We start from the raw sequence: 27,903 nt of genomic DNA, 5'->3' as shown, positions 1-27,903 counted from the left end.
AAGGAAAAAGCTAGTTTGCTAATCAAATATGACCGCTCAATTAATTTTTTTATTTAATAATTAAGAAAATAATTTTAAATATATTAGTATATTTTTTTTAAATATTTAAAAATATTAAATAAATATAAATAAAAAAATTATAAAATATAACCATCGATCAAATAAAACCGATTATTTTAGACCGCAGAATAGTTCGACTCAAAAAGAAAAAGATATAACATTAACAATATATAATATATAGATTTGTGGTGAGTTGGGCCATTAAAGACGATTAGTCCATGAATGATACAATCATGGGCCCAGTGACCCCTAACCTCATCCTCCTCGATCTTTACTTATACCAACGAACGGTTCCGAACTCTTTTTTATTTTTTATTATTTTTTTAAATTAGTCTATATGCAATTCTTAAATAGAAATTGTTCATACAAATCTAAATAATTATATTTTAAAAAAATTAAAATTAAAATTATACTCATTAATAAAACTGTACATACAATCTCTTACTCAAGACTATAAATAAATTTCTCTTTTTTAGGAGCTAGAAGTGCTATTATTTATGAAGAACCCTATTAAATTTGTTACCCAAAAGTAAGTAAGTAATGTTATTCATAAATAAATAAATACTTGTTCGCCTTGATAAGTAATGTTATTCGTAAATAAATATTTGTTCACCTTAATACTTAATAGCATGAAACTAAAAAAGGAAAAATTAATGCTATTTCTCGAGTCGTTACGAATAACAAAATATTATAAGAGAAATAATATTTTAAAAAAAAAAATAAGAGAGTAAATTAGGAATTTAAATAAAAAAATATTTTTAATAATAAATTTCATTTTTTTAAAATATTTATACAATATTATAATAATTAAATTACTACTACTACTACTACCACGACAAGAAAGAAAGAGCAGGAAATATCGTTTTTTGTCCCTCTCCTCTCTCCTCTCCTCGTCTTTTCTTTTCACAGATAATTGATTTGAATTAAATTGATGTACCTTTCTTTTCCCAAAACACATCAAAAAAATCATCACCATCATCTGTTCTTCAAGATGGCCAGAGCCACCGACCAACACCTCTCCCCCTAGAATTTTCTGATCGATCCCATCCACCCTCGATAGATATTCATAACCCTCGGATCTTCTCTCTCGTCACAATGTACCAGTGGAGGAAATTCGACTTCTTCGAGGAGAAAAACCCTGGCAAATCCAATAGGGTGCCGGAGGAGGTGAGCGCTAGAATCGGTTGCTGCTCAAGCGGCCGAGGCAAGGTGGTCATCGGTTGCAATGACGGCACCGTCAGCCTCCTCGATCGCGGCCTCAATTTCAATTACGCCTTCCAGGCTCACTCTTCCTCCGTCCTATTTCTCCAGCAGCTCAAGGTTTTTCCTTTCCTTCTCCCATCTTTTTATTTCCGATTTCTTTTCTTGTTTGAGGCTGACAAAATGCGTCAAGAATATTAGAAACTTTAAATCTTTTGAGGCCTTTTTTAACTTGTTATTCTAATTATTTTGATATTGTCGAGCCGCTATTGATGTGATTTTTAAAAACTTCAGCAACGCAACTTTCTGGTATCTGTTGGAAAAGATGAACAAATATCCCCGCAGCAGTCAGCTATCTGCCTTAAAGTTTTTGATCTCGACAAGATGCAGCCGGAGGGATCAAGCACCACGATCCCTGATTGTATTGGTATATTGCGAATATTCACTAGTCAGTTCCCTGAGGCAAAGGTAGCTTGCTATGCGGATGTTTGCACTTAAACCTCACTTCTTATCTGATTTCCTAGTTGATTTTGTAATATCGACTTCAATTTGTGTAGCTAAAATTACTGCTTATCTATCTGCCTCTGCACCTGTGTTTATCTTAATGAAGTTTTGAAAACCATATGATATACTGCAGATTACATCATTTTTAGTACTAGAGGAAGCACCGCCCATACTACTGATAGCTATTGGCTTAGATAATGGTTGCATTTACTGCATCAAAGGGGATATTGGACGGGAGCGTATCTCCCGTTTCAAGCTTCAGGTTGATAACCTCTCAGACAAAAGCCAGTCTTCTATAACTGGTCTAGGTTTCAGAGTGGATGGTCAAGCCCTTCAACTGTTTGCTGTTACTCCAGCTTCAGTTAGCTTGTTTAGTCTGCAGGACCAACCACCGAGACGGCAAACTCTAGATCATATTGGATCCAATGTCAACAGTGTTACAATGAGTGACCGCTCGGTATGCAGTTTTTGTGCCCCCATTTTGTGTATGTTGCCTCAATAACTGTGTTTTATATTCTCCAAGAAAGGTAAGAGTCAATTTTCTTTTTTTGTTCAGGAGTTGATAATTGGTCGACCTGAGGCCGTGTATTTTTATGAAATTGATGGACGTGGTCCGTGCTGGGCTTTTGAAGGAGAGAAGAAATTTCTGGGATGGTTTCGTGGATACCTTTTATGCGTTATTGCAGACCAAAGAAATGGCAAGAATACTTTCAATGTTTATGACCTGAAGAACCGTCTGATTGCCCATAGTATAGTGGTTAAAGAAGTTACTCACATGCTTTGTGAATGGGGTAACATAATCCTTATAATGTCTGACAAATCAGCTTTGTGTATTGGGGAGAAAGATATGGAAAGCAAGTTAGATATGCTGTTTAAAAAAAACCTATATACAGTAGCCATAAATCTTGTTCAAAGTCAACAGGCTGATGCTGCCGCAACTGCAGAGGTGCTAAGAAAGTATGGGGACCATTTATATATTAAACAAGACTATGATGAGGCTATGGCCCAGTATATCCACACTATTGGTCATCTTGAACCTTCGTATGTCATACAGAAGTTTTTAGATGCACAAAGAATCTACAACCTTACCAACTACTTGGAGAAATTACATGAGAAGGGGCTTGCTTCTAAAGATCACACAACTCTTCTCTTGAATTGTTACACAAAATTGAAAGATGTGGAAAAGCTAAATATATTTATTAAAAGTGAGGATGGTGTTGGGGAACATAAGTTTGATGTGGAAACTGCAATAAGGGTTTGCCGTGCTGCCAATTATCATGAGCATGCAATGTATGTCGCTAAGAAGGCAGGGAGGCATGAATTGTACTTAAAAATCTTACTCGAAGATCTTGGTAGATATGACGAAGCCTTGCAATATATTTCAAGCCTTGAACCAAGTCAAGCAGGGATGACGGTGAAGGAGTATGGTAAGATTCTTATAAAGCACAAGCCAGTGGAGACAATTGAGATACTCATGAGGCTTTGCACAGAGGATAAAGAATCAGTTAACCAAGGAGCCTCAAGTGATGCATACTTATCTATGTTGCCATCTCCTGTTGATTTTCTCAACATTTTCATCCACCACCCGCAGTCCCTAATGGATTTTCTTGAAAGATATACCAATAAGGTGAAAGACTCACCTGCTCAAGTTGAAATCCACAACACACTCTTGGAGTTGTACTTGTCCAATGACATGAACTTTCCATCAACCTTACAAGCAAACTATATTGAGGGTCTTAATCTTGGAGGAACTGGGATGTCAAGAGCTGAGTCCAATGGGAAATATGTCGCTGATTGCAAAGACTCAGACAAGGAAAAGGACCGTCCGGAAAGGCGGGACAAGGGGCTATGCTTGCTTAAAAGTGCTTGGCCATCTGAGCTTGAACATCCGCTATATGATGTTGATTTAGCTATTATTCTATGTGAAATGAATGTATTCAATGAAGGGCTGCTGTATTTATATGAAAAGATGAAACTCTATAAAGAGGTGATTGCTTGCTATATGCAGGCACATGATCACGAAGGATTGATTGGTTGCTGCAAAAGACTTGGGGATTCAGGTAAAGGAGGGGACCCTTCTCTTTGGGCAGATCTGCTGAAGTATTTTGGTGAACTTGGAGAAGATTGCTCCAAAGAAGTGAAGGAAGTTTTGACCTATATCGAAAGGGATGACATCTTGCCTCCAATTATTGTTCTTCAAATGCTGTCCAGAAATCCATGCCTCACACTCTCTGTCATCAAGGATTATATTGCTCGAAAGCTTGAACAGGAATCAAAGCTGATCGAAGAGGACCGGCGAGCTATTGAGAAGTATCAGGTTGGTGCTTGCTTATTGCAGCTTTCCGTCAAAGTTTATGTGTTGAAACTATGACTGTTATCAGACCCACTTCAAATTATGGTGTCGTGACATTTTTTTTTTTCCTGTGATAAATAGAGATTTATTAAAATATGCAATACATGGAAGGTATCACCAAAAGAGAATGGCGTGGAAACAGCTATCAAAATCTCCTAAAAACCTGAAGTGGAAACGTAAATAAAGGAACTAGAATAGAAGGTCATGGTTATGTTTATGGCTTTGATTAAGATTCCACCTTGGAAGGCTTCTCCAGATGTCTTGTTGCGGTATATTTTGTATTCTTCTTAAATATAGTCTGAAAAAAGGTGGATTAGACATTTACGTATGCTTAATGTCGCAAAAATCCCCGTTGCATTTTTAAGAGATTGGCATGTTGGCATTAATTTTTTTTGGTTCTAGTCCTGGCATTGGGTATTGTTCTACTGATCAGCAAGGCAACAAGACCTTGAAAGTCTGGAGTTTTCTTGATCGGTGGAAGTTTCACCTCTGAAAGTGGAAGTTGTAAGAACTCAGTGGCAGAAGTCAAGGATCTTTTCTTAAGATTCCTATACCTCTGGAGGGATGCTCAATTTTTTTTTTTTCAGTTTTTAGTTTTCAAGATTATCTGTTATTAATAAGGTCTTGAAGTGCATAACTATACTAATTTGTAAAGCCCTTCAATGACACCTGAGTGTAGACAAGTTAAAGCATGGAAAAAGTTCTAAGAGCTCTAATAGCTGCAGGATGTTAGTACCCTATCCAAAGCAGACAACTAGCTTAATCTTCATGTATTTACTGGTTTAATGATTCTTGAGTATAGTTCTTCGGTTATAGTTGTCCTAGCAAGTGTGAGGCTTCGGTATGTTACATATGCATGGTCATATGGTAACCAGTAGCAGATCAATGAAAACTTGATCATTTAAGCATCCTTTAGTTTTCTTTTTGACCATGCATATTTATACTCTTAATTGTCACCATAAAATCACTATTCTATGACATAATTATTTCAGGTTGATAATGTACAAAATAAACTGTTGTCCCTCCTTATCCACCCTTCCCCATACTAGTCTGGGGTGTGAGAAGAATTTTGTTGATGCATGATAGAACTCTGAAACATTCAATTACCATCCTAATTCTTATTCATTGAGAAGACAAAATTATTAAATGAGTTATTCTACTTGCAGGAAGACACGTCGGCAATGAGAAAAGAAGTTCAAGATCTCAGGACAAATGCCAGAATATTTCAGCTTAGCAAGTGTACTGCTTGCACTTTCACACTTGATCTCCCTGCTGTACACTTTATGTGTATGCACTCATTCCACCAGCGCTGCCTTGGTGATAATGAAAAAGAATGTCCTGAATGTGCTCCTGAATATAGGTCTGTCCTGGAAACGAAGAGAAGCTTGGAGCAGAATTCTAAAGACCAGGAGCAATTCTTCCAGCAAGTGAAGAGTTCAAAGGATGGGTTTTCGGTGATTGCTGAGTACTTTGGAAAAGGAATCATAAGCAAAACGACTAATGGACCCATCAGTGCTCCTAGATCAGGCAGCATTTCTTCCAGCAGTGGCCTCTGAGCATTGTTGCTTGCTTGTTTCTATGTCTCAATATTGGTAACAACAATATGTTGCAACATCCAAGGACTAAGGGCAGAATTCTTATCATTAAGCAATAGTCATGCAAGATGGTGGATCGTGTTAAATTTTCTTGCTGGGACTGGCATCATTCTCACATTTGTCTTCATTTTTGCCAGAAATGAATTAGGGTTTAAATATGTTGATATCCATGGATGAAGAAACAAATTTGAAGCAAGAAAAGAGGTAACTTCACAAAATCTACTATACCCTTCAAAAGAAATGCAGACTGAAGTTCAGACCTTTGTTTTTTAATTTTGTTCATTTGGTTATTCAAACATGAGTCTTTCTACATGTATAAAACTGAAGCGGGATTCAAGAGCTATTCTTTATCTTTGAAGACTTTAATTCCTCCCTTCTTCCTGTGCAGTCGTTGACATAATTATGAAACTTGGCCATTTATTTGTCCTATTATATGTTGCAAACCTTATATGATGGATTATTGGGGCTCGTCTGAGGGTTGGTTGGTAAAGCATACGAGGAGTCTCAAATGAAAAGAAGGGAAGATGTTTAACAGAAAGTTGCCTATAGTTCATGCTTCGATATGCAGAAACATGCTTGCTTAGTTGTGTCTCAGGTTTTGAGCAGGATCTTGTAATCCCTGTGTGTCTCAGTGTTCAAAGACATTGCCTTATCTAAACTGCTGTGGAAGTAGTTATGAAACTTTCTAAAGGCCATAGCAGAAGGCATTCCTTTGGATGACTGATATGAACCGCAATTGTCCTCGTGGATGCATCCATACTAGGGTTAAACTCCACCTATCATTTTCTGTTAGCTATTAAATTTCATTACCAATGCGTGGTTTGATACTGTAAGCAGTGACTGCACCATGAAAATAATTTTTAGGCCATTATGATTTTCAAAATGGTTTGGCATTTTTTGCTCTTCAGATTTATCATTGCTTTGTATTCTTAAAAACATTGTATTTTAAAATTAGGGAATTTGGATGACTTTTAGTGGATTAAGATGTTGTCAGCTAACTGAATTATCTCTGAGTACAGGACTTTGATTCTGAACTTCTGATTGAGCCCAAATTAGTTCTTCTGATTGCCTTTTTCTGGCAAAGAGTAGGCCCCCAACTTCTGAATTGTCTGGTCTTAGTTTATGTGATTTCGTCGATTGTATGATCACAGCTTGCTACATTTTTTATAATCTATTTTGTCAGAAAGAAACGTTTTAGCAATAAGCTGGCATGATTGTGACAGCCATGCAGACATATTCTATTAATGTGTATGTAACATGGTGCTAATGGTTCTTCGAAATCAATGTGCTGGCTTCTTTAGTTAATTCTAATTAGTATCTTTACCATTGAGGTTAAAAGCTCATGTTATCTTCTCTGTTTATTTATTAATTTCATTTTGGTTCAATGTTTTCATTGTGCGTTTGAGGAGCCGTGCAACTAATGGTTGATGGACAATATGCAGCCACATTACTACTGAAATATCTATTCTTCTTGCAGCATGATACTTATGTATTGAGGGTGGTATTTGTTACCGATTTTCCAAATCATTTTGCAACTGGGGTTCTCTCTCCTGCTAATTCTGCTGGCATAGGTTTTCTATTCAGTGCAGGATATCACACTTTGTTTTATAAGAAATATTTTTAATTTCTGGCTAAGTCATTTTAAAGGAACTTGCAAGTTAGTGTTCTGCTTAAAGAATGACTGGCGATCAATTGTTCGTCTATGATATGCCATGTTTCTACAATCTTTGTTTTCTTTGATGGAGTTTGCAATCACCTTTACCCCAAATCCGCATCTCAACCACTTCATGAAATTTTAGCTTTACGACTGCAAGATGAAGTTTATCAGTTGGTATTGAAACCTTAGCCGGTCCAGTTGAATTTCTCATGCTTCTCCAACTCTTTGGCTCCCATACTTCATGCTGTTCATGATAAATGCTCATGAACCGTGCATTGCTAGAGATTTTGGGTGTATGGGTGCTTGGATTGAAGCCGGTCTGCGTAAATCAAAATATCAAGGAAAAGTCGGTCTTGACCACAACATTAGTGAGAGCGTGCTCATATTGTCCTGATGCCAAAGCTGGCTGGTAGATTCAACCACAGCAGCGCAGTGTAGTGCAACTGCCTCACATTGTTTAATTTCGCATGCTTTTACAACTCTTTGCTTCACTTGTTGGGGTATATGTGGATACTGGTTTTGGAGCTGAAAAAGTATTTGCTGAAAGTTGACTTGAACCAAAGTTCGCTCGACGTTGCTCGACATACCGCTCGAGCGAAGATCAAGTCCAAGAGTTTGCTCGAGCGAGACACAAACCCTAGTGTTCGCTCAACACTCCGCTCGAGCCAATGTTCATTTGGTAGTTTGCTCAAATCGCGTTAGATACTCCGCTTGAGCGAAGTACGCAGTTTTTGCCAGATTATGGTTTCCAGCGCCACTCACTATAAATACATCATATTAGACTTATGCTGAACGGCCTCAAGCATATTTTGAGAGAGAATAATTATCTAGTGAGTGTATATTGTGTGAGAGAGCAAAAAGTCCTAGAGAGTGAGTTGAGATTGAGTGATTATAATCTCCTCTAGTTAATAAAATTTCTGCAGCTCTGTAGACGTAAGCAATTTACCGAACCACGTATACTGTGTTTCATATTCTTGATTGTGTTGTTTTTACTTTATTTTTCATCGTTAGTGTGTGTATTTTGCATAACATTTCACAATATCACTATCCTCTGGACGCTTGAAATCATTATTTATGCTTCCATAAGAGATGGATGGGGTGGGTGAAAGCCTAGGTAGATGCCACACTTGAAAACTCCAAATGATTGAATCGATTGTTTTTCGTGTGTATTAATACATGCATTACCCGTGACTCACCTTTGTCACGCCACTTTATCAATGATGATCCGCACGAGCTGTGATAACTTATTTTGGGTAAGAAATGCTACATCTTGCCGTGTTTCTCATTTGCTCGGGGACGTTTCTCCTATTTTTAACCCAGTATCTATGACAAATAAACCACCGTTTGGAATCTCTAGTTTTTTAAACACTATGGAGTGATAATCTCTCTCTCTCTCTCTCTCTCTCTCTCTCTCTCTCTCTCTCATATACCTTCATAGCTTTCTCAATAGCCTTATACAATATGAAATTGGAGGCCGAATTCATGGTTGTAACGATTTCTTGCCTTCACTAGCGAAAATTAAAATTAACTTTTCATGTCTATTAAATAACCATAGTCTATGTTAACATTCCTGGTTACCCTACCCTTCCCTTAATTGGACACAAGATACACATACACAATGTATTACAAGATTATCTAAAAAAATTGTGATTTATTACGTAAAATTGAATATTAATAAGCAAACAATGTGCTATTGTAATCCCTCAATGCATGAATTCAGGATCCCAACGCGTACTAAAATGTTAACAAACGAAAATATACACCATATGACAAAGAATGAGTTTGCAATGGACGTGCCTATTACATTTAGGGCTGCCGCAATGGTTCTGGGAATGCCTTTGGCGTCTCCTCAACTCTAAGCTCTTGCAGAACCTAACCGCTGTGCCGCACGATCAATACTAAGTTCTTGTCGATGTAAACCGTGCCACAACTTGTTTGGGTTATCACCCAAAGATTCGAGCTTAGCAATCTGCTTGTGCAAGGCCTCCAAGTTGACAATGGGGATAGTTGTTGGTCGTCCATGAGCACACTGCATAACCAACTTTTCACAGTTATTAAAGTGGACAGCTAATCAATACTCTCTCTCTCTCTCTCTCTCTCTCTCACACACACACACACACAAACGAAATCAATTTGCCCAATCAACTCAAAATGTTTCTAAATATTATTCACTCACCTGGAAACAAAGCGAGGTCTGTGTTAGCTCTTCCACAATGAGGGAGCATTCCGAAGGTAACAAAGAGTCCCCAAACATAATTGCACCTTAATACAGAGTACAACAAAAGTAAGGATTTCTTGACATAAGATGAAGATTTTCATCATTACAGGAGTGCTACACATGAAAAGAAAAGGACTGGAAACTGGCTAACAGGCAGAAACTTGAAAGGAGGTGAAATGAGAGGGAAAAGAAGTCTCAGATGCATCTCTAAAGTAAGAGAGACTCACATCACTTACTAAGACAAGTTAGTTTGGGAGTATTTTGTTTAGGTAATTATTCATATAAAGAGTAACAACTTACTCCCACATGACAAAAGCTATAATCAAAGTCATGCTTTCGATACACCATTGTTCATGACTTTCATGTTGGTAATGAGATAAAGCATGTACCTCTGCATGCTTTCATATTAAGGACGCGGAGGACTGATGGTGGCATTGTTGATGATCCATCCGTATCAGCAAGCTACAGATTGCACAAAAAACTAGAGTTAGAAAGACAACAAATATGGTTTGAAGGAAAAGAACAAAGGATAACCAAAATAAAAGGAAATGTTCCAGTAAGAGGTGGAGTGCCAGGCAATACCTGCTGAAGAAATTCCAAAAGATCTACATCAGACAAATTGACACCTAAAATGTTCGGTACCTGCAAGATTTGCATAGAAAGCAATTATCTCAATAATAATAGACATGAGACAGGGCAGCACTTGTTGCACCTCTTAAAAAGTGACCTGCAATAAATTCCACTATGGCTGCAAACAGAATGAGTTGGCGCCTAGTTTGTTGCCTTGATTCAATCAAGTTTATATGGCTCTTGAGCTCAGCTTGAACTTGAATTGAGCTTTGCTTAACCTCCTAAAAATCTTTGCTAATAATAAAAGAGTCGTGTTCAAGCTCAGGCTATTTACTTGTGCCAAATGGTGGAATATACTCAGGGAAATTCAACCCCAAAACTAAATTTTCATTGATATGCTCTGTTGTTTATGCATCCATAGGAGAATCTAGACTTAATGAGAAAATCCTATAATTAAGAGAAAATTGACACAAACATGGAAAGAATAAATTAAGAAGTAAATTCACCAACATGCCAGCATAGGACTGATGAACCAATCTGTCACCAACCACAAGCACAATCTCCCCACCTAATTCAAGCACAAGCTCAAGCTTGGGGCAAGCAAGATCTATTTATACAAAATAAACTTAAATATATCAAACATTGACTTCAAAGCTTACAAACCATGCACAGCTGGGTCTGAGCTCAGGCTCAATCATGCATAAGTGGAGCCACCAGTAGAGATGGATAAATTTCTTCTAATTACACGTTTTCAACTCATAGAAACATTAAATGTAAGAAAGTAAAAAGACAAGAGCAGTGCTTCACCGCAAGAAGAGTGACAAGTATTGGACGCCTGTGGAGAAGATTCAAATTCCTGCCAAAACGTTTAATTTAGGAACCACAAAATCTAGGTGAGGAAAAAATATTTTAAAAAAGCTATCTCAGAAAGAGGAAGAATAATAGGACATTATGAACTGTATAACAGTGAAATTCCTATCTAGCCTCATTAACAGTGGGAATAAAAAAATCAAGAACATGCACCTTGAAACTGCTTCAACCAGGAACGCCTTCGTAGTTCATTTCCAAGCAATAAAATTCTATTAATTTTGTTTATATTTCATAATGCTAGACACAGGCATGCTAACACAGTGTTAGTACCAATATTTACACATCCAGGGTTGCGTTGTTCTATTTAGATTATCAACACATATGAAGATTTGAGAGAGAGAGAGAGAGAGAGAATACCTCTTGAAAGACCTTGAATCTTGACCATGAATGTTGCAAATCCAACCCCAATCTGTTATCTGTTCAGCATAATTTTGCAGCAACTGATAGGCTATTTCTGGCAGGATCTGTTAATGCAATATTGATGTTATACTTAAGAATTCCTTCTACAGGCCAACGGAAGAATCTTAACATAGAATCAAATTCCGACATACCAACTCTTGCTCAATGTTAAGATAATTAATTGTCTTTGCTTCTCCAGAAAACACCTAAGTAGTCAAGTAGTCTTATTAGCCACAGTAGATGTATCAACTACACAAGTTTAAAAAAATACCTTCTTGCGTAGTTCTTCCAGTCGGATCCTTTCATCTGCAGCATGCTGTAGAAATGGACTACTGCTGAAGTCATAACTCTTAACATAATTTATGCAGAGTCAATGTGTGTGTATGCATGTGGGTATGTGCATGTGTTGAGATGCAAGTGCACTTATGTTTTTATATATATATATATATAGTTTGAAGAAAATATGTGTGATACCTCATATGATAAGGATAAGGGTAGATGGTGTATGAGATCCCACATTGCTTAGGAATGAGAAGTTCTTGCTCTTTATAAAATTTCAATGGGGCTTCAATTGTATCATTAACTAGTCCTTTGGAGTATAGACCATATGACCTATACTCCAAAATGACTAGTCAATGATACAATTGAAGCCCCATTGAAACCTTATAAAGAGCAAGAACTTCTCCTTCCCAAGCAATGTGGGACTCATGCACCACCTACCTTTATCCTTATCATATGGGGTATCACAAGAGGCAATTGTCTTATTTGGATTTACTTTCCATCAAACAATTTTTTTTTTTGATAAGTAAACGATAGTATAAATAAGAATAGGCCAAGCCCAGGTATACAAGGTGTCCATCAAACATAAAATCATATAGGAAACTACTATCATCATTACTGCCCTTGTTTGCCTCTAAAGACTACCATGCAAGTCAATACAATTTAAAAATATAATCAAATGCACAAATTCTTATTGCTACCCCATAAATGAATCTAAGGTGTTCCTAGCTAGTAAGAAACTTATCACTGAAATATGAAAAGCAGATAATGCATAAGCAAGGAGAAAAGGATCCGAAAGAATTAGTCATATATAAACCTGGTCAATAACAGCAAGTGTTCCACCAGCCACAACTGGAATGAATTTCTTATCCACCTGCTGAAGAACTTTGGCATTACCTAGGGAGTTCTTGTTGATAGATTCAGGAACTAAAGAATCACCAGCAAGATGCAAGAATCCGGAAGAGATGTCAAGTATATGACTTTCATTGTTGGTATCACACGATTTATTTTTGTTCTGAAAAAAAGGATAGAATCCATCATGCATTCATTGGTTATGTTTAAATAACCGTGTGAAAATCTCATCTGTATTTAGCAAAATATCCTAATCTGAAAAATTACTTAACTGTTATCTGGGAAGAGAAACTCCGCCATTTAGACCAAGAATTCATGGAATCTTGAGTTTTCTTTGAGAAGAAGACTGAAAGAGGAAATAAAATAGTTCCATGCTACATTACCCAATCATGATAACAAAGATATGTAATAGCAACAAGCACAACCCAAATGAAACAAGATTAGCAAAAAGTTTTCAATAACAAATTCTGATACAACATTTATTGCCCATTGGCCAATTAATAAAAGTTTCTAGCATTATTGAAGAACATAATTTCCATGTCCACAAAATATTTTCTGTACATATCAAGAAAATAATTGTACCAGCTACTGTATGAATGTGTGTAACTTTGCAAAATACATACATACATACATACATATGTATATCAATACTTACGTCATGTAGTATCCACACCTATGAAATTAGTCCTTGAATCAACATTACATGCACGTTGGCATAATAAGTCCTCAAACAAGAAGCATACTTGATCCTGGATATTGGCATTACCATTACCTGGAGCCATGTCTTGACTGCCAAAATAACAGGACTGTTCAACAGTGTCACCTTCTTCATTCTCCTTCAAGTTTGCTGAAATGCTTGTCATCTTCTCCACATCCAGTCTGAAAGCAAGACTAAGACAAGTAAGAAATTAAGCAACAGGATTTTGCATCAGCACTACTATAATAAGGATGCAAAAAATTTTATAGTACCTATTGTCTGACAACAAATGCTCCACAGAACTTGGCTTGAAATATAAATGATGAGCACCAGAAGGTTGTTTGGCATGTTTCAGCAGATCATCTTCTGTAAAGATTACAGGTGCATTTTCAGTTAGTTTTTATTTTTTTTATTTTTTTGGCAATGAAAAGGTAAGTCAAATCACACCAAACCTGGATAAGGAAGAGCATTGTGAAAGATTTTTGCTCCGGGTTTTCCCGCTTTCATAATTGAAGGACAATTTAAGGAAAAGAACCTCCTTTTCCCTCTGTAAAATGGTGGAGCTGAAAGGCTTCTTCTTGACCTTTTTTTAGGAACACGATCCTGTTCAGAATCTTGATATCCCATTGTATCTCTTTGGCTTTCATATTTATCAACACGTGTGTAATCTTTAGCTTCTGATTCCAGATTCAACCAGCCTGTATCATCTGGCAATATATTTGCATGTTCAAGAGAAAATTTATACTCTTGATTAACTCTAGGAAAGAATTTGCAGGAATTTCTACTAAAACAAGCATAATCATCAAAATCTACTTTGTTATACAGACAAGTGGAGGTGCAATATTCCTGTCTAGAGCCCTTTGGCATGATATCAAAACTAGATTTGCAGTCGCTCTTTCCCTTAGACACAAGATGCCCATAACCAGTACTTTCACCAGAGTGAGGACTCTCCCTGAGTGCATTTCCATCCCTTAAATGCTTAAAACCCCAAGGGTTGGCTAGAAATAAGGAATCTGAGGCCAGGGGACACCGGTCAGAATGACTAGAGGCTAATTTCCCCAAGTGTTTGACGGCTGAATCATATTCAAGAACATCTTCTTCAATGAAATGCTCTGCATAAGATGGGATTGACTTCCCAAAAGCTCTTGATGGAAAATCAAAATCTGCAGGCACGTCAACTTTTTTAATTTCTCTGGTAAAGGACTGAGAATATGATGCATCTTCTTGCCACTGGGTCCTTGGAAGTAAATCAAAACTTTGTTTAGTGCCTTCAAATTCCAGAACATCATCACCGCCATAAGCACTTCTTTGCTTCCAGTTGGTCCTGAAGCCATCCCTTTGAAATTCATATCCGTCATCATTTGCAAACAAAGCCCTCTCAAGGGGCAGCCTTCGTTGTGAGGAGCAAACCTGCAGGAAAGGTTTCTCGATATCCCTGCCAACCAAGTCACAAGATAATGCAATCCCTGCCAATTCATTGCTCACAACTGGATCAACTTTAAGGAACTCAACTCCCCATGCTGAGCTTAAACTGTTCCCCACATCATCATTGGATCTATTCTTCAAGCAATTACCTTCTATGGATAGAAAATTGTTATCAGATGTCAACAGATGGTTCTCATACTTACAGGTTGCTGAGGGTATGCATTTGGCTTCAAGACCATCCCATGATTGGAAAGCATAATCATTTTGACAAACAAATCCCATTTCATTTTGTTGCTCTCTAAACTCAGCAGAATTTTTGTGCAGGTTTGCATAAGGAATTCTATCATGTTCTATTTCAGTCAAATGGTCGAACTCTTTGAGCATCTCTGAAGGGGAAGAATAAATGTCAAGAGAAGCTTTATGATTTTTTACCCTGCACTTCTTTTTTTCAATTTCAGAAGTTTCTGACAAGTCTATACCAAGAGTTAGATTGTCATTCCAAAATCTTTGAATGACCTTCTCAGTGAAGGTAAGTATAGGAGTCCAATCCTGGCAAAAGCAAACAAGAAGAATTGAGAGAAGTCAGTGGGGGCCAACAAAAGTAACGGAATTCTTAACTATTCACATGTTCTAGGAGTTTTTACTAAAAAGTTGAGGCTAAGAATTTCCCTGTGCGCATTGACAAAGAAAACTCACAATCTTGCCATTTCTGTCTTGTGGGAATATATACCACAGATTTTAAAAAACCAATTGCTAAACATTCATTTTGTGTGTGCGCATGCATGCATGAGAGAGAGAAAGAGAGGTCTTATTTGGATATTACAATAAGCTTGGGTCCATAACAAAGAAATCCTCTAGAACTTAAGACACTTTATAAACATTAAGACACTTGACCATGTCGAAGTTAAAATAAATAGATCCAGAAGAACTCATACAACCAATTAGCAATTAATGTAAATCAGAATTTAAGTTCAGGCAAGAAAGAGGATTACCTTGAACTCAACTTTTGCCTTTGATGGTTCAAAGGTCAAATCATACAGAGAACGAGGGCAGCTTAGATTCAAAATATAAGCTGGATAAGCTTGAGACCTACTTCTTTTCTGGTTTTGGGAATTGATTTTCCATGGATCCAAACAGTCAAACTGAATGGCCAATTGATTCAGCAGTTTATGAATTGGACCTTTGCAAATGAACCGTGAGTTAATATCTGCTAATGTGAAGGTCACAACAACATTCTTATGAATATCTTAATCCTCTTCAACCCCATGACACCAAACCTAGAGACTAGTACTCTGCTGACAGGTATACATAGTCGTGGATACAGACATATTGAAAGGCCTGAAAAAAGAAGGCAGTGTATAATAAGAAACAAGGGCAATAAATAAAAGATAAAAACATGCAATTAATCAGTTCTATAATCAATCTATAATCAAATATAAATCTTCTACCTTAATTTCAAAACCATCACAGGGGCCAGATATATAGCCAGATAGCTTTAATATATCATCACTAACGTTCAATTCATGAAGAGAGTCAGGAACTTCAACCCCAAACTCACTTTTCAATAGTGACAAAGGAGAAGAAGGATGAGTGCAAAGAAGCTCGTCCCCACTAAATGTAGAGAATAAAAATATAAGAAAAAAAGCAAGATAACCGAATTAGCTCCAACTTGAAAATGTGACAGAAAGAAACCTTTCGTTATCAATGACTTTAAAGGAAATCTGTGAGTGGACAAGGGCAATCATAAGGATGCATTTCTTGACCGAGTGCAACACCCTCTTGGGGCTACCAATTCAGCAATGCAAATTGAAAGGCGAACGGAATTAGTTCAAATAGAAGTGCAAAATTGTTATTTTATCTGAGACAGCTGAGAACCATATTTTTTAAAACTATGGGCCAAAAAAAAACCAAAGAACCTGGATTGCATATATTTCCTCCGAACTGGTTGGTTGTAAAATAAATCTCGGACATTAACTGCAATGTGTCAAGCAATTAGTTGAAAGTTTATAGTGTGTGGTAATTAACTAACATATAGAATACAAAAATCATCTCCATATATAGTAAGTTTAAGTTACATGGTCATGTGGAAATGAACGGAATTATTATGAAGAATAACGCAATAAATAAAGGTAGTTCAAATGATATAAAAAAACTGAAACATTATATTACCTGTGGTGCCTACCTCCTTCCTATCACCATCAATTCCAAGATATATGCACTTGCATCCCTGAACAGGTGCCAAAGTCAATCAGAGCCAGGCTTGCATGAATAGCAGCAAAAATAAGCAATTTAGCTTCTGGAATAGCAAATTGAAATAGTAATTAACAACTCATGCCTTTATGACTTTACGATATCCATTCGGCCTCCCATAAGCTTTTGTTACAATTTCCAACACTGAAACATCGGAAATGGAAGCCAATGCTTCTCCCCGAAAGCCAAAGCTCACACTTGCATCATCCATATCAGCCAACTGGTGAAACTTTGATGTCGCTGCTCAGACAAATTGCACAAACACCCAAACATTAAGTTTTTATAAGCTCATATCCAAACATTATTACAAACGCTAGCTACTAGCAACTCCAAATTCATATAATATACATCCTGATTTCTCATGCATGATGCATCTAAATCTATTCCACAAGATCAACCTTTGATGTTCCCCTAATTGATCAAATTTTGGTTATGCTCCAGCTAGATCCCCATTATAAAAAAATGTCAATGTATTAGTTAAATGTGTTAACAGTCTTCAACCTCCCATATTTGTCTGATGGATTGAGCCTAATAGTCAGCACACTCACTTTTCTTTCTTTTTAATTTATGTTTGCAATCGAGGAAATCGACATCTGTTTTACATAAAATCTTTGTAATTCTGATAAGAAGAAAACTGCAGGTCCAATGATCGAAAGAAACAGCTGCAAACAGTTATTGCCAGATAAATAGTTAACTATCATTACCTTCGAAAGCTAAGTATGCAACCCTTGGTATCAGTTAGGAGAAAAAAGTTTCCTTCCAAACCAAGCTCATTGCCTTACATTCTCATAAAATGATAAGAGAAAATCTCGGGAGTCCAAGCACATCTTTAAAACACGGCACTTAATTTTCTGAGACTTATGTACTACCAATATTTAAACCTCCTCAAATATTAACAGGACTGGGGACCTGGGGACCACAAATAAAGATGAAAACGAAAACAAAAAGTAGGGTATCATAGAAAGATAAACAAATGACTGGTTAACTCCAAAATGACTATCACATAAGCACTTGAAAACCTCGACTACCGTCCACTATAAAGAATCCTGTAAAAATAAAAATAAAAATATATAATAACTGATAACTTGGTTACCGTATCTTTCTCCCAACAACACCAATCCGTCCCTAGGAATGCCAGATCCTGCAAGTACATTAAACGGGAAGAAATAATATCGAAAGTAAACAAGCTAAGCAAATTCAACCCACAGAAAGACTTGGGTACTAACCATCATCCACTACTTTTACTGAACAGGTGCCAATCCCTACATAAACTGATACCTGAAACAACAAATAATCGTCGGATGTCAGAATTTTGATGTTGCTCTACAATAAAACAATTTATATGGCACTAGAAATTAGATTACATCCAATCTCCTAAAGCATAGAATAAGTCATACGTCATGGACATATTACCTTCGTCGCGCCGGCATCCAGACTGTTAAAAACCAGCTCTTCCACAACCCTTGGCAGGTCAAAGAGGATAACGCCAGAGCGCATCGAACTACGAACTGCCCCTGGCAAGGGATTGATGCTCCTCATTGGAAATTAAACTGGAAATCACGAAACAATTTTGACCATTGTAAATTCGCAATTAAACCAGACCACATTATGGTCTATTTGTTCACAGAATCTCGACCCATACAATTATTGGGTAGCACCAAAATGTAAAGACGGATTGAACTGGTGACCTGAAGAGATGATTATTATTAGGGATTAGGATTTTGTACCAACGTCGATGATTGAGCAGGCCATCAGCACCGGTATTGTATTCGCGGGATTTGAAATGGACGACTGGGGAAGCTAAAGGCGGTCGAGGAGATTGATGCGCTCTGACAATATCACAGGGGAAGAGCTTACTTGGGACACGTGTAACCTGTTGCTTTTCCATTATCATATTTATGATGAATTTAAGATAAATTTACACGTATTTATAAAAAATTAAAAAAAAAATTATGAATTTAACGTATAAAAAAATGTTAAGTTAAAAAAAATTATGTATTTTATGTGTAAAAAAATTTTAAATTAATATAAATTTAATAATTTAATAATTAAGTATTTAAATATTAAATTTAGTTTAAAATTAGACTATTACTCTACTCTTTATAGTAATTACGGGCAAAATAATAGTTTCGCAACAAGGAGAGCTTGAGAGGGGTGTTAGCATACTATTTATAATGGTATTATAATTTTAAAAAAATTAAAAATTAATTATTTTTAGTATAATTGTCGTGGATAGTTTTGCATTGTACTAATCGTGATAGAATTAAAATTTTTAAATAGATGTTTTCAAGAATAATACTCTTTGGTCGTTTGAAACTTACCGTTCAAATGACTTTCTTGATGTGGCACTATCATGATGTTTATTAAGCAAATAAAAAATACAAACACAAAAGAGGTAGAGGAAACCTAGAGTTTTAATCTTCCTATTTTTATATTTTTAGACACTCTTTTGGTTTAATTATATTTTTTATTTTTTTATTTTTAATAGCCCATGTGGCACTACGCGGTGATTCTATATCAAAAAGATCATTTGAACAATAAGTTTCAGATGGTTCAATAGCAATACTGATTGGCAAAATCGGTTAGAAAATCTAAAATTAAAAATTAAAATACAATAATCATGCATACATGCTCAAAACTAAAACAAAAGTAGTCTACTAATGCTAAATCTCAAAACTAAATATTGTTCTGTCGAATTCTTAGAGCTGATTTAGATAGTGAGTTGAAATAGTTTGTGAATAGTAGTGATATATTTGAGTTGGAATGATGTGAGTTAGAAATAATTTGAATTAAAATGTTTTATGGAATTTTAGGAAATGAGAAAAAAAAATTTGAATAAAAATATTATAAAGTTAAAATATTGTTAGAATATTATTTTTTTATTTGAAAAAATTGAATTATTTTTTGTGTTTTGTTCAGAAGTTTGGAAAAGTTATAATGATTAGATAAAAAAGTTAAAGATTTGAAATTGAAAAGTGTTTGTGTTTGTGATGTTTATATATTTAGATGAGATGAGAGACTTTCATTATCTAAACCATGCCTTATTCTCAAACACGAGTTTTTGAATCAAAGATGGTCAACAAATCCTGTTAATACATATTTCGACCCCTTAGCAATGCTTCAAGACACCTTTTTTTCTCCTCCTACAACCTAAGGAGGTTTGGTGACTCATCCTGCTTCAAACATTTTGGGGTGAGCATTCCTTTGAGTGAAGACTCCCTTTCGCGAGCACTCAGGAACTTCCTTTGGCGAGCACTCCCACAAGAGGTACTTGTCATGGCAAGCACTTCTAATGGCAAGCAATTTTTGAGAACTAGCACTCCTTTGGTGAGCATTCTAAGGAGCGAGGATCTCTTTGAGCATTCCAAGGAGCAAGGGTCTCTCCCTTGGCAAGCATCTTTTGTGGCCAACATTCTAGTGAGCACAGACTTCCTTTGGCAAACACTTCTTTTAGCGAGAGCTTCAATCCATAACTGATTCTCAACTTTCGTCTAGCATTTAGGCCCAAAAGGTGGGCCAGAGGTTGGTTTAGGCTTAATTGGTGGGTTTCTCCCCTAACAAATCCTATACTTAATATTTTATTATTATAATTATTATGGCATTCAATGTGATGAAGAATCCAAACCAAATTGACTAGATAAAATTTCCTTAAAAAGCTTACTCAAAATATAAGGTATAGAGCAAGAAAAGATAGATATATGAAGAGAATCATACAATTCTTATTGGAAAGGCGCTAGGGACCGAACCCGATGTTAATAGGAGATTTACACCATGCAATCTTCTTTTGACACATATATCTTATCAAGTGAAAAATAAACTTATTGTAGAGAAACATATCCCATGATGCACTTTTCCCCGTCTCTCTCCTCTCCCTCCCTACCCTCTTCTCAAGTCGAAGTTCAAATTTTCGCCCCTCTCCTCAAGCCGAAGGTTAGATTTGAGTCCATCTGGCCGATAATTTCTTCCCACGTTAGACCATTGAATTGGACAGGGGCTATTGGTTGTGAATGGAGGCACAACCTAGCGGTGGTCAAAGACAGTTGAGGCAACAAGTGGTGCTAGGGAAATTTTCAATTTCTAGACAATGACTGAGTCACATCCAAATCGGTTGCTAGAAGATGAGTGTTGGCTTCGGTTGTAGCCAAGAGAGTGGAGGTGAGGGAGCTTCTCGCACAACGGAGAGGAAACCAATGTTGGTGGTAGAGCAAATGTAAGGATGGTGGGAATGCAATGGGGCTGGGTTGAGGAGTAAGAAGACACTCTATTTAGAAGCAGAGAAATAAGGGTGGTTGTGGATTATGGCAGTTGTCATGGGGGAGGTCCTGGGCAGCATCATGGTGCTTTGGTGGTTACTTCTAGAAGCGGGTGGCTCGCTGATGGTTGGCCATGGTACAACCAGTGGTTGGTCTTTAGGGTTTATTGTTGCATTCGTGGGTCTCTGGGCGGCTTATGGTATCGTAAGGGTTAAGTTACGATGAGACCATGGTGAAGTTGTTGGTTTGCTAGGTGATGCAAGTGGTGGTTGGACGAGTAGCTTTGAAGAGACTGTTGTGACTTTGGGTTGCTGTGGTCGTGTGCTCCCGCTTGAGGAAGGGGCCAACTGAGTGTGAGACGGAGGTGCTGCCATTTGCCAGTTTTGGGCAGCGATGGTGTCAAGGCATGGTGCTAGGACTGTGGTTTAGAGTGGCTGGGAGGGGGGAGTTCAGCGCAACAACAATGGCAGTGGCTTGTTGGTGCAGTGGAGTCGCTACTGGATTGAGGTGTTGCTATGAAATTGGGAGAGAGAGAGAGAGAGAGCACTTGTCGCACAAAGAGGAAATCGTAGGGGAAAGAGAGAGTGAATTCAATGGGGAAATTATTTCCTCAAACCCATTCCAACGTGAATAAAGTAAATCGTTTATGTGTCTGTTTTCTATTGGAGAGTGTAAAATACAGCTTAGCCTCTACCACTACAAAAATCACCGTCCAAAATACTACCAGAACTACTGACCAAAACCAACTGAAAAAAAAAAAAAAAAAAATCCAAAATCAAACTTCAGCAGAGATAAAGAGACATACTTGAGGTCAGCGACTCAGCGATGAGAGAAAGAAAGAGAGACAATCATGGATGGAGGGGGTCTAAGACACTGAGGCTGCAAGAGGAGGATAGATTGAGAAAGGAAAGAGAGAGATACGCTAGGGGGAGGGTTTTCAATTTTTAAACAAAACTTAATAAGAAACGATATCGTTTTGGGGAGTCTCCCAAACATGACATTGTTTCATTTTAAAAAAATTTAAAATAAAATCACATTGTTTTTATTAATTTTTCTTAATATATACATGATATATATGTGTGTATGTATGTATGTGCTAAACCGGCTGGATGGGGTAAACGTCGGGTGGGCTTGGGCCTAGCTCGAATCTTGCCCTAGACTCCCAACTACAGATAAGGGTCGCCGTTCTGGCCAGACGGATGCTGGGGGGGAGGCGGGGAGATGCAGTGCCCTTTGCCCCTAATATTCATTTTCTTTTTTCTCTAGATTATTAGTTAGAGAAAGTCAAAATATAATTGGATGTTTAAAAACGAATGACTAGATCAATGACTGCATATTAAGTCACTTCCAATCCTGACAAGCTTTTGCATTTAGAGGTGTGGATACACGGGGAAGTGTCATGAGCCTCATGTGTCAATATTTTGGCAGACCTTTTCTATGTATCGTAAAGATCAATGACAGTTAAACATGATGGTATGACTTGACATGTGTGAATTGTGCTATGCTATTTTGATTAACGTTGTTAACGCCTAAAATTGGCACAACAGACCGGAAGAGAGAAATAGTCATTCCTGGTCCACTATGACAATCTAGGCCTTGATTGGTGTGGTGTGGAGCCCCTAACAGTGGGCCGGTGCGGCTGTATGGTGTCTGTGTGTACATCCATGACGGTGAGCAGTAAATAAATGTAGAGAAAATAAATAGAGGGAAACACACATATTTACGTGGTTCACCACTAGGCCTACGTCTAGGGGGTTCGGGGAGGGGAGGGGAGGATCTACTAAAATAAGCTTGTTTTACAATTTCTCATGGTCTCTCATTCTCACTGTACAATAGATCTCGAAGGTTTATCTTCTGGTGGAGATTTCGTTGCTGGAACTCCTTTCCTAAGGTTGAATAAGCTTTTTTCCGGAAAAGTTTGGCCAAAAGGTCCCTAAAGTCGTTGTGTCCGTCTCTTTTATCTTGTGCCCCTTATTTTATGTCCAATCACCTTTTGTTTATGTCATATCACCCATTTTCCCTCACGACACTCTGCGCTCCCTCATCCATTTGTCTCCTCCTCCTCTTCTTATTCTTTTCTCTTGATGAGCTTCTCCCATTGGGTTATGCCTAAAAAAATATCATGAGCTTGTTATATTTTATCCCTTACAAACTTGATAATATTATCTAATTAAAAAATATCTTATTATTAAAATTATTGATATATAGATTGATTTTTACTCCCATGATATCTTATTGCAAGATGAAATTATAGCATATCCATATTCTAAAATTACATATAGAAATATCCCCGTATACCTACACCAAGCATCACTCCAAGGTGCAAGGATACTGCCTGGATTTATCGATTTACTTCACGCCCGAGAGGATTTAAATGTTGAGAACTTGGGAGAAGGGAAGCACTGGCCACCTACAAAGAAAAAAGAAAACGAGAAAGGAAGTTACTTGGGATAGTAAAGGAGTAAAAATGGTGGTGGTGGTGTTGTAGAAACAGAGCCAATCGAAAATACTTTCTGACATCATATATAATCTCATCTTCGGTTTTTCTCATGCCCTGCATTTTCTTCCTCATCTCTCTTTTTCTCTCTCTCCGAAAACCCTAATTCAAAGTCCCCCTTTCTCTTTCTCTGCTTCTTTCAGAGATAAAAAAACAAGATCGGCAGGTAATTTCCCAACCTTCCCTTCCTCATGGGTCCAACTCTAACTCTGTTTTTTTTTTTTCTTATAATGATAATCTAATGTAATGGCGCTTTAACTGTCATTGATTTGTATAATTCTGTGAAATCAAGCTCCTGGCTTCCCAGATAAATGTTGAATTCTGATTTGATTCTTTGTTTTCAATCGTAACCTTAGTAACACATTGGCAATTCCGTGCCTTGCATACAACTCGGTGCATGCATGATTCTGCTAATGTTTTTCGCGTCAGAATTCTGCTGTGCTCTCGACATTTATGCTTTTCATTTTTGTTTTCCAAGGGAAACAGAATTCAGCTCAAATACTTGTGTGAGATTTAGTTGAGGCAATTCTTTTTATGTTCATTTTGGAAGCCAAGATATTCAAAACACGAGGTTGTTGATTTCGTTCTTTATGTCTTTGTTATTTATAACAACCAACGAAAGCATCTGTGTATGTCATTCACTCTTGAAAACCGGTTGAATTTTGGATCTGGATGAAGAAGAATGCGCAAACTAGAGTGAGTTTCAAAATTTTCAAATCTGTATTGATTTCATAGTGGATTTGGTATTGGATTAATTCTGAAGGTGTAATGTCTTGATGTTTGTTTTTAGCCTGAATGTAACTGGAGCTGTCGATTTTCATATGCGAAAAATTATACAACATTTGGTTGTAAAGCAAACTAATAAATAATAGGAATAATGGAGGCGAATATATGTGATGTCAATCACTTGGATGCGGATGTTCTTTTGCCTCCTCGAAAGCGTCTGCTTGCTGGATTGAAAAAACAAAGCTCGGAATCTGATGGTGCTTTGAGTCTCTCTATAATTGCTTCTTCTGCTTCCGCTTCCGCTCCATCTTCTGCTGCTTTGAGTGACTTTGAAACCCGTCTTAACAATCTGTTGAGTTCTCATTCGAATAGTCCTAACCTTACACCAGGGGAGATAGTAGAGGCTTCAAATTCAGTGGCAATCGCTGCATCTAAGGCTGCAGAGGCAGCAAGAGCTGCATCTGAAGAGAAGGCTGCAATAGCATCAAAAGCAAGGGCTGCTGCCAAGCGCGCTTTAGATTTGGTTGCCTCATTTTCTGGAGAGGCAGCCTGTAAGGAAAGATATCTGAAAAAGAATAAGCTGAAGAAGCATCTCCCTGTTCAGCTCTTGTACAAAAAATACCAACCTATTGAGAATAACAAGACAGATGAAGAGTTGGCCCGTAAGTTGCATCATGCTATTAACAGCTCACCCAGAATCTCAAAGAATTCTTCAAGTTCTGACTGGAAGGGTCATAAACACAAGAAACCTAAAAGCTCAGCAAGTTCTAAGAAAAATAGGGTATCCAATGGGGGTATTGTATTGGAAAGACACCTCCCATCTATGTCCAATGGTCATGCCGTAACAGGCAAGATTGAATCTGAAGGCTCCATCCATGAATTATACCCACACAAAGCAGATGAAAAGTCATCCAAGTCTGATAAAGCTGGTCAACTAGAGATGGAATATGAGGAAGCAGAATCAAGTCAGCCAAAGGATAAAACTGGAGAAGACGTGAGTACAACCGGTAAAAGGAGGGGAAGAGTGAAGCTAAAAAGGTTGCCCTTAAGTATTTGTAACTTTAGGGATCAATCAAACCCCAAGGATGAGATGAATGTGAGAAGCTCCCCGTTGTCTGAGAATAACATGGGCATGCAGCCCGACTGCCAGCGGTATGCTCTTGTTCTCAATGCAGACTTTGGCTGATGGTGTGATGCCAATCGGGACTACGCCGGTGTGGAAATGCCAGGAGTTCAATGTGCCAACATGTGTCGAGCAAAATAAAGTCCTGCAGTCGTGATGCTCAAATGTAATGTGGCGACTGGTAGATACCATGATAGAAGTTGATAGCTGAGGTAGGATTCATGGCGTTCTTTTTACAGAAAAGGCTTTCTTTCATTGATGTTTTTATTCATTTTTTTCTGGAGTTGTAAGGAACTTAAACTGACCCAATGTAAATATAGATATTTAATTGCTTGCACCCGTGCTTTACAGAATAGCAAAAGCTTCAAGTTAAGACGCGACTGACGCAATAAATTGGATAGCATCTGTTAACATGTTGCATGTTCATCCTCCTCATAGAACTGATGATAAATGAATTATACAATGTGAGTGTGTATACCCTATGATGTAATTTTTTTTGCAAGTTGATTCTATTTTCATTCTTCCTTTTTATGTACGAAAAGCTATACACGAAATTATTGCAGTGTGGTAATTTGTATGACATTTGATGGTACTTGTTGATGCTGTTATAGATCCAGAGTATTAGCAAGGGAAATATCGATAATAAAGTTGTAAAAGTTGCTCGATTGCTTCAAGATCCGGTGTGCAGTGTTATTTGAGTTTTCCCGCTTCCAAGTTGATATGTAAACACATTTCTTGTAGAAATGGAACTTATTACGGTTATAAAAAGAAACGTTTAACACATAAATATTTTTTATATGAATTCATGTGACGGATATCTACCTTAGTGATGTGTTGAATATGTCGGTTAGTGACCTTGCAAGTATATATTTTTTAGCAATTACTTTTAGCATTGCCTTCCACTTTCACACTTCTAGAAAACATCTGTTAATGCGATGTGTCAGTGAAATCTTGGATCCTCTTTGTGTGTATATATACACATACATACGTATAGAAAGAAATGATACTTGTCATCTTTTTAATATTCTTTGATGCCGTATCAAATAATTGAAAATTATTTAAGAAGATAGTAATCAAAAGGACAATGGATAGTATTAAGATATATATATATATATATATATATATATTTTATAGAGACCAGAGTATGATTGTTGTTAGTCAAACCAAAAGGGTACTTGATCCAGGTTCTTTTAATGCTGGAAGAAAAAGAAAATGGAGTGTAACATTTAAGTTGTTCAAACATCTATTCTCTGATCCGTGTGGAAAGTGCAGTGATAGGGATCTGTATGGAAGACTGGTCTTATCTATCCAGCGCTCACTCCAAACAATACCATAAGAAAATATCTTTGCTATTTTAATAGAAGAAGATATTGGCCACAAGAAACTTTGGCTTTATATAATACTGTTTCTTAGCTGGCTGGCTGGCAGTCTTGGTCGAGCGAGTTCTGATTACTTACTAGAAAATCTGACATTTTTAGTAAAGATGACATGGAGAAAGCGACGCACTTCCAATTCCATGGAAGATCTTTTACGAAACGTTTTGAAGAATGGTGCATGTTGGGGGTAGGGTACTTGTTTATTCTTTCTTGTTTAGTTTTTGAAGCACTGCTAAGAAATCATTAAGATTTAACACAAGGCAGAGTTGCACACCATTTACGTTTGAGTTGATTTATCATCAGTTGTTTGATTTTCTTTAAAATCTATACAAGAATTGAAATAAAAGGAAATCCCAATTATTGTTTATCAGTGAAATGATTATTTATATGTGGGGGGCCATTTCTCACTTTCATCAGATGTGCAAGACTAAGGTTTGTTACATCTTTGGTTGGTGGATGGAGGAGGAGAGTTTATTGAGGGTTCCACATCTTGGAGGGTGAAATGAAGCAAGTTAGCTTTATACGGGTCCCAGTAGCCTCAACGAAACATTTCTTTCTTTTGCAATCTTACCCATCTCATCATATCGCATGCTCTTCCTTTGTCAGTGAAACATTTATTTCCTATTTTGCTTGCTTAGTTGCAATCCAATTCAGGGTTCACTTTTTCTCATGCAACATTGAAAGAAACAGTATTGTTATAGTCACAAAGAGATTATACAAAATTAATTTTATAAACTGATATAATTTCATATAATCTATTAGATCTATCTTATAATAAAAATAACTTTATAATCTGATAGAATATCATTTCAGTATAAGGCAAAAGTTTCTCTAAAATAAGGGGAGGAGTGGTGGATATTTGGAGCACTGACACATGCCTTCACAAGTATGAATCGAAAAGGTAGGAAAACGACCTGAACCTAAATGGTTGTTCTGAAGATAGGAATTTAATCAACTAATTACTGTGTTCGGGGCTGATACATTTCAGCTTAGTTGATT

The 27,903-nt window shown here is 37.0% G+C and overlaps 3 protein-coding genes across 12 annotated transcripts; 2 read left to right on the top strand and 1 right to left on the bottom strand.

The window, feature by feature from the left end:
- The first annotated feature begins 990 nt into the window (after window positions 1-990).
- LOC108984271 (vacuolar protein-sorting-associated protein 11 homolog) lies at window positions 991-7,336 on the top strand. 3 transcript variants are annotated; one of them, XR_004802801.1, is made up of 6 exons: window positions 991-1,380; window positions 1,555-1,728; window positions 1,898-2,221; window positions 2,321-4,081; window positions 5,284-5,916; window positions 7,190-7,336. XR_004802801.1 is itself a non-coding variant. In XM_018956166.2 (5 exons), exons 1-5 carry the CDS (start codon window positions 1,156-1,158, stop codon window positions 5,671-5,673), a joined length of 2,874 nt encoding a protein of 957 aa, XP_018811711.2. In that variant the 5' UTR covers window positions 991-1,155; the 3' UTR covers window positions 5,674-6,619. The 3 variants fall into 3 exon arrangements, 1 of the variants encoding a protein (XP_018811711.2); XR_001994991.2 differs by lacking the exon at window positions 7,190-7,336 and adding an exon at window positions 6,101-6,619; XM_018956166.2 differs by lacking the exon at window positions 7,190-7,336 and having other exon boundaries at window positions 5,284-6,619.
- Window positions 7,337-9,000: 1,664 nt separating this feature from the next.
- On the bottom strand, window positions 9,001-18,785 carry LOC108984270 (DNA mismatch repair protein MLH3-like). 2 transcript variants are annotated; one of them, XM_035695670.1, is made up of 24 exons: window positions 18,657-18,785; window positions 18,343-18,479; window positions 18,156-18,207; window positions 18,023-18,070; window positions 17,015-17,169; window positions 16,849-16,906; window positions 16,596-16,653; window positions 16,372-16,464; window positions 16,128-16,290; window positions 16,002-16,017; window positions 15,672-15,886; window positions 13,707-15,228; window positions 13,527-13,620; window positions 13,330-13,448; window positions 12,830-12,903; window positions 12,523-12,720; window positions 11,698-11,742; window positions 11,579-11,632; window positions 11,385-11,491; window positions 10,965-11,013; window positions 10,170-10,229; window positions 9,977-10,049; window positions 9,546-9,631; window positions 9,001-9,398 (listed from the first exon to the last, which is right to left on the bottom strand). In XM_035695670.1, exons 2-24 carry the CDS (start codon window positions 18,466-18,468, stop codon window positions 9,225-9,227), a joined length of 3,639 nt encoding a protein of 1,212 aa, XP_035551563.1. In that variant the 5' UTR covers window positions 18,469-18,479; window positions 18,657-18,785; the 3' UTR covers window positions 9,001-9,224. The 2 variants fall into 2 exon arrangements, with proteins under 2 accessions (XP_035551563.1, XP_035551564.1); XM_035695671.1 differs by lacking the exons at window positions 9,001-9,398; window positions 9,546-9,631; window positions 10,965-11,013.
- A 4,720-nt stretch (window positions 18,786-23,505) lies between these two features.
- Window positions 23,506-26,318, top strand: LOC108984277. Of its 7 annotated transcripts, XM_018956176.2 has the most exons (4): window positions 23,513-23,845; window positions 24,302-24,375; window positions 24,470-25,740; window positions 25,880-26,312. In XM_018956176.2, the coding sequence occupies exon 3, from the start codon at window positions 24,557-24,559 to the stop codon at window positions 25,589-25,591; it is 1,035 nt and encodes a 344-aa protein (XP_018811721.2). In that variant the 5' UTR covers window positions 23,513-23,845; window positions 24,302-24,375; window positions 24,470-24,556; the 3' UTR covers window positions 25,592-25,740; window positions 25,880-26,312. The 7 variants fall into 7 exon arrangements, with proteins under 7 accessions (XP_035538787.1, XP_035538786.1, XP_018811721.2 ...); XM_035682894.1 differs by having other exon boundaries at window positions 23,506-25,482; window positions 25,544-25,740; window positions 25,880-26,318; XM_035682893.1 differs by lacking the exon at window positions 24,302-24,375 and having other exon boundaries at window positions 23,512-23,845; window positions 24,552-25,740.
- The last annotated feature ends 1,585 nt before the right edge of the window (window positions 26,319-27,903 follow it).

This window comes from Juglans regia, chromosome 11, assembly GCF_001411555.2.
Source record: "Juglans regia cultivar Chandler chromosome 11, Walnut 2.0, whole genome shotgun sequence".
Classification (NCBI taxonomy): domain Eukaryota; kingdom Viridiplantae; phylum Streptophyta; class Magnoliopsida; order Fagales; family Juglandaceae; genus Juglans; species Juglans regia.
The sequence above is the reverse complement of the archived record's forward strand: the minus strand, read 5'-3'. Positions and strand labels throughout refer to the sequence as shown.